Source organism: Alligator mississippiensis, chromosome 10 (assembly GCF_030867095.1).
Source record: "Alligator mississippiensis isolate rAllMis1 chromosome 10, rAllMis1, whole genome shotgun sequence".
Lineage (NCBI taxonomy): Eukaryota > Metazoa > Chordata > Crocodylia > Alligatoridae > Alligator > Alligator mississippiensis.
Window position 1 is genome coordinate 62,399,718 of NC_081833.1, and position 11,858 is coordinate 62,411,575.

Here is an 11,858-nt window from a genome sequence, read left to right on the forward strand (position 1 = left end):
ATCAAGATGCTGTGGTAGATCCCAGCTTATCCCAGTTAAGTTATATCCCATTTAAACAAAGTTTACTTAAACTTACGTGGAATAATAACTATACTTTGGCAATTCAGTTCACATAACTGAAACATTTGCATCATTTCACCATCACCTCCATTATTTAAACTGACAAGGCCATTTCTTGGTCGCTGTTTTGTGAAACAGGCTGAGAGCATTTGCTGTGAGCACTTGGTGACCTTTAGCTGCCATATTAACACTTTCAGTAGTAATCAACAGGCTGAGCCAAAAATCATCCCAAGAATATGGTTTGAGCAATTGTAATTAACTCAGCAAAGTGGCAGGATATTCATTCAGTCCAACAGGAAAAATATCAGTTCCTTGAGGTTTGTTCCATTTAATGAATTGTCATTCTTATCTGTCTTGCAACATAAGTGGTTTCCACTGTCTAATAGGTTAAACCAGAAAAATTGCATATTGTACTGGCCAAACCATCCCACAGCCTCCTCTGTGAATTGCTTCCTTCCTTCTCAGTCTCATTTGTCCATCACTTGTTTCATTTGTCCCAGCCCTCTCTCTGCCTCTATATTGTCTGCACTGGCCTCAGTCCTGAAAACTGATCTGCATGAGCAAGTCCTTACACTGTCATGGTGCCTCATGATAACAGCCAATATAGTTGTTCACATTAATCAACTTCCGGGATGATGGCATCACACTGCAATTTCCTAGGGGCAGAAACCAGCCTTACTCTGTCTGTAAAGAACCTGGCACATTGGGGGCTAACAAAAATAATAACTGTTAAGTGATACTCGGGTGAGCTATTCAGCATATAAATGCAGATGTCTAGCTAGTTGTGGCTAATATCTGGTTATGGTATAGTGACTGCAGCATTTACGACATGGGTGACAAAATTCCCTAGCCCTTCTAGATGCTTGCTAACCAATATGTTAAGCCCAACACACCTCTGAAGACATCAATGATCTATGCACGATGCCCCAGTGTAATAATAATTTGCTATTAAATGACTTTTAAGAGCCACATTTAAGCTACTTGAGAGCTGCATGTGGCCTCTGAGCCACAGTTTCCCCATCTTTGAGTTAAGACAGGCTCAGTCATGCTGGTTTGCTCAGGTGAAACTGAGAGTAATTTTAAGTCATTTATGTTTTGCCATATAGTGGTCCAGTTCTAATACACATGTGCGAGTACACGCACATATGCTTTGGGTCAGGGGCATCTATTTGTTCTGTATTTGTACAGTGTTTATATACCTGGTCCAAGTGACTATGGCTCCTAGGTACTACAGTATCAATAAATAATAACAAAAATATTCTAAATTCCTAAGAGAATAGTAAAACACAAGCCATATTTTCAATCCTACCTAGTAAAGTGAAATCTAAGAAACCGCAGGATAAATGTGTTTCAAAAGAACAACGCACCACGCATTTATGACAAAAGGCTGTGAATGAAAGAGAATGCAGTACCAACGCACATTTGCCAACATGACAGATCCCAATAAAGGGAACAATTAGACTTGTACGGGGACAGAAAACTGAAGGAGCTTTATGTGCAGGACTTAGTTAATCTCCCACTGCTTTAAAAAAAACAGTGTTCAGATTCTGTCAAGATTTACCATATATAACACACCCGAGTGTGAAACATGCTTCCAGCCACATTGTTCTTTTAAAGTCAGGTCTCACCATTTGTGTTTCAAGCCCAGGTTTCAAAATTAACTGTGGGGCTGGTTCATTTTCCCCCATGCTCAGACTGGTTTGGGGGTTTTGCCTTCCTGTGTAACTGGGTCATGGCCTTCTAACTGGGATTTCCTGAGGTAATCTACCTGGGATTTCGTGAGGGCAAATGAACAACGTTAGACAGAAGCAGGACTGTGCCTGCCTGGTTCTCCTGCTGTCCTCATGGCAGGTTAGGGTGTGACTCCTTGTGTCAGGCTTGAGCTTGGTCTTTATGGTGTGGGACGGTTTGGAGAGGGATAGGATAGGATATTTGGAGAGGGATAGGGACAGGGTAGGATATGTGAATAAGGACAGGATAGGATATTTGGATAGGGACAGGATATTTGGATAGGGACAGGACAGGTTATTTGGATAGGGAGAGGGTAGGATATCTGGATAGGAAAAGGGTAGGATATCTGGATAGGGACAGGACAGGATATTTGGATAGGGTGAGGGTAGGAAATCAGGATAGGAAAAGGGAAGGATATTTGGATAGGGACAGGACAGGGTATGCAGATGGGGACAGGACAGAGTATGTGGATAAGAATAAAGTAGGGACAGGATGGGATATTTGGATAGGAAAAGGGTAGGGTATTTGGATGGGGACAGGGCAGGGGATGTGGATAGGAATAAAGTAGGGTATGTGTATGGGGATGGGGCGGGGATGTGGATGGGGACAGGGCAGGGGATGTGGATGGGGACGGGGCAGGGGATGCGGATGGGGACAGGGCAGGGGATGTGGATAGGAATAAAGTAGGGTATGTGTATGGGGATGGGGCGGGGATGTGGATGGGGACGGGGCAGGGGATGCTGCTGCCTGAGCAGGGGTGCCCAAAGGGCCCTTCCAGCCCCACTTCTCCGGGTCTGGTATCAGACACCGGCTTCTCTGCACAGCCCTGTACACAGGACGGCTCCCCCCGCTGAGGACAGCGAAGACGTGTCTGCCCGGGCTCCCTCCCCCGCCGGCCGCGTCCCCGGGGCGGTGCGGAGCGGAGCGGGGCGTGGGCGGGGGCGGGCGGGGGAGCCCCGGGGCGGCGCTGCACGAGGCGACGCGGCTGCCGGGGCTTCGTCACGGCGGTGGCGGGGATATAAACGCGGCGGCGCGGGTTGTCGGCAGAGCCGAGCCGAGCCGAGCCGAGCCCGGCAGCCCAGCCCAGCCCCGCGCAGCTCAGCGCAGCGCAGCGCAGCGCACCGGCAAGCGCCCTTAGCCCGGCTCCGCCATGACCCTGAACCGCGGGGACAAGCTGCGCTACCTGGACAAGCGGCGCGGCAGCACGCCCCTGGCGCCGCCGCCCCTGCACCGCCGCAGCATGCCCGTGGACGAGCGCGACCTGCGCGCCGCGCTGCCGCCGCCCGCCGCCCTCGTGCGCTGCCCTTCCTACAGCCCCGGCGCCGGGCAGCGCGACAGCTGGGCCTCCGACTCCTCCGACTCCGTCATCTCGTCCGGCAGCGACTCCGACGCTCACCTCTACAAGGTGATGCTGCTGGGCGAGCACGGCGTGGGCAAGACCAGCCTGGCCCGCATCTTCGGCGGCGTGGACGACTGCCCCGACGCCGAGGAGGCAGGTGAGGGCGCCCGCGACGCCGCCGGGGCAGCGGGAGGCTGCGGGCAAGGGGCCGCCGGCCGCCCCTGGCTCCTCGCCCGGGAGACGGGCGGGCAGGCCAGCCGGCTTCCCGCCACGCGCCGCTGGGCCCCTGCCCTGCCCTGCCCTGCCCGCCTCGGCCCCCGGGGGTGCCCGCTTCGTCCCCGTGCAGTACCATCTTCACCCCTGTGCGGTGCCTGCTTCATCCCCATGCGGTGCCCACTTTAACCCCATGCAGTACCATCTTCATCCCTGTGCAGTGCCCGCTTCGTCCCCGTGCGGTGCCCGCTTCATCCCCATGCAGTACCGTCTTTGTCCCCGTGCGGTGCCCGCTTCATTCCCATGCAGTACTATCTTCGTCCCCGTGCAGTGGCCACTTCGTCCCCGTGCAGTGGCTGCTTCGTCCCCGTGCAGTACCATCTTCATCCCCATGCGGTACCAGCTTCATCCCCATGCAGTGCCCACTTCACTTCATCCCTGTGTAGTACCATCTTCATCCCCATGTGGTACTAGCTTCATCCCCATGCAGTGCTGTCTTCATCCCCATGCAGTGCCCGCTTCGTCCCCATGCAGTACTGTCTTCGTCCCCGTGCAGTGCCCACTTCATCTCCATGCAGTACCATCTTCATAGATTCATAGATTCATAGATGTTAGGGTCTGAAGGGACCTCAATAGATCATCGAGTCCGACCCCCTGCATAGGCAGGAAAGAGTGCTGGGTCTAGATGACCCCAGCTAGATGCCTATCTAACCTCCTCTTGAAGACCCCCAGGGTAGGGGAGAGCACCACCTCCCTTGGGAGCCTGTTCCAGATCTTGGCCACTCTAACTGTGAAGAAGTTCTTCCTAATGTCTAGTCTAAATCTTCGTCCCCGTTCAGTGCCCGCTTCATCCCCATGCAGCACCTGCTTTGTGTCAGGAGTAATAATACAACCAGTCTGGTCCCTGCTGTCCTTGCTCAGTGAGTGAGAGGGGCTCAAAGACAGACCAGACTAAAGAGATGCTGTAACAGCCTGGCAGAGGGAGACGGGGATCGCTGTGACTGGGACCCTGACTGTTGTTAGCTTAGGGTCACCCGCTACCTAAATACATTGAGAAACACCGTGCTGAATGAGTCCAAAGAAAAAGAAACTGGCCCTTTTACGCACAGGCAGTTTTCTTTTTTCCAGCAGTTAAATAGGAGATTGCCAGTGGGTGAGGGAAGCAATAACTCAAAAAAGTGCAGCTGTACTAATGTATCATTTTAGATTAGGGAGTCACCACTCAATTATTATTAGTAGATGACATCAAGTGTTCGCTGCATTGCTATCTGATCTCATAGCATTTTCACAATAAGCAAATAGAATAACAAGTTTCTGTACATCTTCCTCTAGGAAATACATATGACAGATCCATTATAGTCGATGGAGAAGAAGCGTCTCTCGTGGTGTTTGACATCTGGGAGCAGGTATTTATAACTAAAATAATTTTTTCTGGGTCATTTTTCACATCCATGTCAAATTTAGAGTAAGATTCTTTCTGCAGCTTTTTGATTGCACCAAGTTTTGGCAATATCCTAGGAGAATAATAATACTGTAATTCTGTGTTCTGTAATTAAACTCCATCTCCTGTGATCAATTTCTACTACTTGGACAGCTTATTTTAGACTTTGCACAGCACCAGGGTACAAACCTCATCTTGCTGTGTCCACGCAATTGTTGTCAAGCTAGGCTACTTCTGTGCATAGCTGTCCAGCTACTGTCAGAGTCAGTGGTTTACAATCTGGTCTATGCCTGCCTGTGGTACAACTTGTAAAAGTGGCCAAGCTTTTGTTTTATGATGTTATATTCAAAATTGGGATCCCTCCGCCTCCCCCCCCCCAACAGCTTAGTTATATATATATTTTAAAATCCTCCCAAAATGCCTGTAATAAGCTAGCTGACTAGGTCTAGGGCTATTACAATAATTTAATTCATTATTTGGGTCCAGGAATGTTTAGTTTAATATTTTCAATGCAATAAATAGTATCTTTCCTTATTTCCTTCTTTCTTCAGGATGACAGCCAGTGGCTTCAGAATCACTGTATGAAAATGGGGGATGCCTATATTATTGTGTATTCTGTGACAGACAAAGTTAGTTTTGAGAAGGCCTCCGAATTGAGAATTCAGCTAAGACGAGCAAGACAAACAGAAGACATTCCTATCATTCTCGTGGGGAATAAAAGTGACCTGGTCCGATCCAGGGAAGTCTCAGTAGACGGTAAGAGACACTTATTTAATTGTAAATCTAAGTCTAATTTGGTAACTGAGATTAACCTAGTGGAACTAGTCCAGTTCTGTTACAGAACAGGGTATGTTTGAGGTGTGTGTAATCTATACAGTGCAGAAATCCGATAACCAGGGCTCCCTATTCAAGACTTCAGAACATGAAGAAGCAGTTTGTTGAAGAAGTAGCGGTGGTGATTTTCATGACTAGCCACTGAGTAGTGTCCTGAGGTGGCAGTAAATATGTAAATGGCTCAGTGCAGCAGCCTCAAAATGCTACTCCATGCAGTATTCAGAGTCACACTCTGTCAATAATTACTAAAAGTGATTTTAGCCAATTCTTGGCTGTACAGTGGTATTTATTAAACGACTTGATAATCTCAAGCCTGCTCCTGATGGACAGATGTCCGCATCAGAAATCCATCACTGCAGCACGCCATCTCTGCTGAGGGCAAGGTCACAGAAATGGCACAATTCTTTTCTCCTCTAAATAATTCTATTGCATTTGGGGTGTGATAGCTGCCAGGCTTGCATGGGCTGAATCCATGCTGTCCCTGTTCTGCAAATAAACTTTAACTAGTGAGTTTTCTAAGAGTTTAATTATGGTAACCAGTTGAACACATGCCAGTAGTACTGAAACAATGGTTGTTTTAAAAAAAAAAAAAGTTTTGTATTTACTTGGTAAAATGTTGAGAGACATCATTCATGCCCTAATAAGTTTCCAGCTCTACAGTCTGGTCCTTATTCCCTGCCTAAAATGGCACACACGCCTGCATGAGGGGCTGGTTGGAGTTCAACCTAGATAGCATGAAGCTGTTATTTGTGGGGAATATGGTAGTGTCTAAGGAATCGTGACTCAGAATGAGGATCCAATTTATTTATAAAGCTTGCAACTCTGCAATAATTTTTTTTTAATCCTCAACTGAAAGTGGAAAGACATGTTTCAGCCATGAGGCAACTTTTTTCTTTTTATATGTAAATAAAATCTGAAATATGTATGTAATGTGGATAGTCAAGCATGGGGACAGTCTATCTAAAGAAGCTGTAGAATCTCCAGCCATGGAAACTTTCAAGAGCAAGTTGAACAGACACTTGGCTGACCTGATTTAGTTAGGGATGATCCTGCTTTGAGCAAGGGACTGGACTAGATGACCTTGTGAGGTCTCTTCCAGCCCTACTTTCCTATAATCCTATAAACTTATTTAGTGACTTTTAGCCTTTTATCACAACCATAGCCCTGTGCCTTCTGACCTCTGACAGGTCTAATGACTTTTTTCTAACTGTAATTTGCTCTAATATAGAACTATTTTAGGAAACTGTTGCTAGCTTCAGGTATTGCAAAATGTCTTGTCTCCTTGCACTGCAGCTCCACAGCTTTAATTTGAAAGAAGTAGTGGTACATTTTTCTCTGTACCCTATATGGGATGCACTTTTATACAAACAGACAATATTTAAATCTTTTAATAATGGGCCAGGCTACCTGAGAGACTGTCAGTTGCTTTATATCCCATCACATTTAGTGGAGCTAAGTATGGCAGTGGTATAACCCTGAAGGCAAGAAAAGGAACTATGAAATACTCATCTTCTTAACATTTGTGGCATAAAGGCCATTTTCCCTTACACAATCTATACATAGGCAGAGAGGGGTGTGTGTGAAGTTTTCACTATAGTTTTTGATGCCAGTGTGAATGAAGGAAAAAAATAGTACTTTTTACTGTCATTCACTCACTCCTTTCTGTCTTTCCAGAGGGTCGGGCCTGTGCTGTGGTATTTGACTGCAAATTCATCGAGACATCAGCAGCTCTTCATCATAATGTGAAGGACCTGTTTGAAGGCATAGTTCGACAAATCAGACTTCGCAAAGACAGTAAAGAGGACAACGCCAGGAGAATGGCCAACACTAAGAGAAGAGAAAGCATAGGCAAAAAGGCAAAGCGGTTCCTTGGGAAGATTGTGGCAAAGAACAATAAGAAGATGGCTTTCAAAGCAAAGTCAAAGTCTTGCCATGACTTATCTGTGCTTTAGAAGCTTTCAGCAAGGCCAGATGCTGCTCATGGGTTGTGAACAAGCATTTGACTGTTATGAAAACTATATGGACAGTCTACATGGTGATTAAAACAAAAAGACTATTTGAGAGTCTCCTTAATGCCTTAAGGTTCATAAGCAAGACCTGGAAGTTACATTACAATGTTTGCTTCAGTGATAAATGGTTTAAGCTTCATGTGTGCAAGTAAATGAACTGATTTTACAAAAGTGGCTTCCTATGCCCACCTCTTCACTGTGTATATTTGTTATGTCGTCTTGTCCTACGGATACCGGAGATGCAAGGTTAGAAAGGATGATGATAGAAAATGAAATATCACCATAAACTTGTCTCCTTTGCAGAGCAAAACTTGAAAACCTTTTGTACGCAGGCTCGTACACTCTTTTTAGTATAAAGTAAGCAATGATAAATCTTTTTAAAATTAAATGTGGGGGACAGTAGAACCACATTAGAATGGGAGAAAGCAAAATATATATATAGTTAAATACAGAATAAATATCATTTTATGAAGTTAATTTGCACTTCCATTACCTGTTCAATTACTTTGTTACTTGTTTACATGCAGATTTTATAATAATAAAGTATTATTTCCTGTTATAATAGGGTTTGGGTTTTTGTTTTCTGTTTCCTGCACAGCAAGCACAAAAGGACAGGCAGCAGTGGTTTGTATACTGGCTTTTTTATAGCACAAAAATGTTCAAAATAGTGTAGAGACTATAAAATAGATTCTTACTGCCAGCTGGTGTAGATAGCTTGACCCTGCTTGCCTAGTCCACTGGGACTACTCATGTAAATAAGGAAAGCAGGATTTGCTCCTTAATTAATCTTCCACATAGCCCCTAGTCCTTCACTGACCTGAATCAAAACTGCTCTGGCCTTCAACAGAAGTAGTCCCTCCCCCAGCCCAAGGGATTTAATCAGATATAAGTAAGTCTTGTGCATAGTTGTTATTAAAGTGCATAGTAGGATACCTTAGCTTCAAGGAGAAAATGTGCTTGCTAGTAGTTTCTGTGAGGGCAATACCAACTTCGCATGGCTGATTTTGGTGGTTGGAAACTGTCCTTGTGCAGGAAAACAGATCAATTTGACACCTGGGCAGCTCTTGTACAAGCCTCAGTCTGGAAGTGTTTTAGCCATGAGCAACGTAAAGCTTGTTTATGATGCTAGCCTATAATATTGTTTCTAACTACAACTTTGTTTCATTATAATCATATATCTCTCTGAGTCCTCCTTATTGCCCATTGATAAGGTTAAAGGACTTGTTTGAAAAGTTTCTCAAGGAAGGTCACTCCTTAGAGGCTAAGAGCATTCACAGTTCCTGCATTAGCTGTAATTTTCCCTGCATTTGCATTGCTTTTGTAACTAGACTCTGGACTAATTCACCTCTTCTATGCCTCCTTCTCTTCCCACCAGTTCCATCCCCTGGCTGGGGTAAAAATTATCAAAAGGAAACCTTGAAGATTGCACCTACAAATTTTCACTTCTGTGTTATTTATAGGGTGGGTGCCTGTTTTCTGTCCTCCTGCACTCCTGCGTAACAAGAAAAAAAACTACTCCTTGATGAATTCTCACCTTATACTTGCTCCTGGGCTTACTTGAGTTAGGTCAGTAGTTCACTGATAGCAAAGGAATAACTGGTACTTCAGGAAAAGAAATCAGTGTGCCCATAGGTGGCATTCTTTTCTCCTAAATCTGTAGTGAATTTAAGCCCCAGCATAGTGCTTACGGGCTAAAGACATTGGCTTTTTAGTCGGATATAAACAAGTCCTTGAGCACTTGTGATTAGTAAAAGACCCATGGAAATTTTATTTATTTTTTAAGTGTTTAACATTGATGTCCTGGCCCAAGTCCAGCTTGGGGCTTCTATTCCATTTCTCTGAACCCCATCCAGGCATCCTGAAAGTCCAGCTGAATGCAGTTCCTGCCCTAAACAAGTCTCACTCTAGCATCTGACCCTGTAACAATCCCTGCATCCATTAACATTGGAGCTTACCTATTAATATCGCTGCAGCTGCACCATCACTGAAAAAATGGTACAAGGTCCTTATTCATGTGCATGAGTCTTAGCATGTTCCCAATGAAGCCATTAGCAAAACTATGATATCCTCTGTGTGGGCTTGTGAAGTTTTTGCTCTGTTATGCTTTCAGAATGACCTGTGGAGGATGGAAGTACTGTTGACTGTATCTTTTCCTTCCTTGTCTGTAAAACACACCAGATCTAGCTGTTTCAGTCAACCTAGGTGCTGAATTCCACTTTTAATAAGAAATGTGCTGTAAGCTCACTGGTTAAAGTTTGTTTTTTCAGAACAATGTGTTAGGATGATGTATCACTTTTGATGCTGCAACATAAATGCGGCTGCAAAATCTCAAGGTCACGGGCAAGAGCTGTGCTCATGAATACTCTGCCTTGTAAATCAGACTGTTTTCTCTCCTCATGAATTTAAAAGACTAGGGTTTTGGACTACTTTTAAATTTGAGCTAGTCATGATGATACTTTACTAGAGATTATTTTAGATAGTATAAACATATTTAATTTTGTATATTGAAAGTTTGTCATATGAACGAATAAACCATGGGTTGGTTCCCGGGCTACTCTGTAAAACTTTACCTTTGCAAAATATGAACAATAAAATCAAACTCTTATTTTACTATATTTTTTGCAATGTGTTTGTACAGTATATAGCACAAATAAGTCCAGGGGCTTGACTGGAGCTCTTGGTTGCTATTGCAATCATTGCAATCATAATGATATGTTTATTATGGTCTAATCCCAGTCTATTTCCAGCACCATGACACTACACCATAAGCATTGTTTTCTAGGGACAATACTTCTGGAGTCAATGTACTAGGATGTAATGCTCCTTCCCCCACTACCAGCCTCAAATTAGTGATCTAACATGGAAGTATTTTTCTGGGGTAGTTTCAAAGACACCCATGAGCATTAGGTGCCCAGCTCCTATAGAAAGTTGGTAACAATTAGACAGCTAACTGTGAACAGTAATTTTGAAAACTCCAACCATTATCTAAATCTCTTCATTTTGAGATGCTAACTGCAGTGCTGGATTTTATGTTGGGGACAGCTCTAATTATTAGCATCTTCTATAATGGAAGGATAGAGCCTTTTATTTGTGACTCATACATCAGATTTGGAAAAAAAAAGCATTCTCTCAATTTATTATAATTAAAATAGCACCTTATGGAATGGTTTAAAATAAGAAAAAATACCAAAGAGAGTAATTTCTTCCTTCCCTTCCTTCTTGATCCCTCCCCACAAGAAAGAAACATACACAGTAAAGATTTAGATTTATCTATCCACAGATATGGTGTCTATTCCTGGGGAAGTCACAACATTACGAACTTCGAAATATTTTCTCAAAAGTTATTAGAACAACCCCATAGTGAACTTGTACAACATAGCTATAATGATTAATCCTAACTGGAAAAGAATGAGCCTAATACAAAGCATGCTTACCATTACCTGGAGGAAGGTAGTGTAATCATTTTATTATACTGAATTTATAGGCCAAGGTACTTTTAATTTTGTTCAAGAACAATTTAAAGCTTAATCACATGTACTGGAACAAAAAGCCCACTGAACTTCTACCCACAGGCAAGAGTGCTGCTTGAGTTTTCCATAATTGTTTTGTCTGATCCCCAGGGGTTATAATAGATGGGATATTGGACTTGCTATTTGAATAACAGAGTATCTATACTTTGCCAATAAAAATATTTTTAAAAATTCAGTATTTTTTAACTAAAACTTGTTTTAAGAATTTGAAATGGATTAAATTGCTTCTGCCACTGATATTTTATGTACCTAGATAAGAAAGAGTGAGAAGATGTCACAGAAAAAAAAAAAGCAGGGGCATCTGATCTTTATCCCTGAGTTAAGTTAGTCTGCAATAGTATTTAAAATCCAAAGGAAAATATCTTTATTCAGTCTGGAAACTTATCCAAAGTTCCAGAACTCAGCTGTAGGAGAGCTGTTGAACTTAACAAATTCACTGAACTCCCTGTCCCCAGTTACCTTGCTCCTATTAATTATGTACCCTGATAACTTTGCCACAATTTGCCTAGCAATGCTTTACCCTCTGTCTCTCTTTAGTGAATTATTACAGCAGACAAAATGGGTTTTTAAGGCATGTTTCTAAGAATTTCCCTTTGTTGTCTTTGTCTTCTCAAAATGTACTGCTTAAATTAAGCAACTGGAACAAATTAGGCTTTTCCAAACATGTCCTAATATTTTCCAGCAGCTAGAAGGCCTGAGAG

At 43.6% G+C, this 11,858-nt stretch overlaps 1 protein-coding gene across 1 annotated transcript; it reads left to right on the forward strand.

The window, feature by feature from the left end:
• The first annotated feature begins 2,843 nt into the window (after positions 1-2,843).
• Positions 2,844-10,240, forward strand: RRAD (RRAD, Ras related glycolysis inhibitor and calcium channel regulator). The gene is made up of 4 exons (XM_006274317.3): positions 2,844-3,287; positions 4,676-4,749; positions 5,336-5,540; positions 7,293-10,240. Exons 1-4 carry the CDS (start codon positions 2,942-2,944, stop codon positions 7,568-7,570), a joined length of 903 nt encoding a protein of 300 aa, XP_006274379.1. The 5' UTR covers positions 2,844-2,941; the 3' UTR covers positions 7,571-10,240.
• The last annotated feature ends 1,618 nt before the right edge of the window (positions 10,241-11,858 follow it).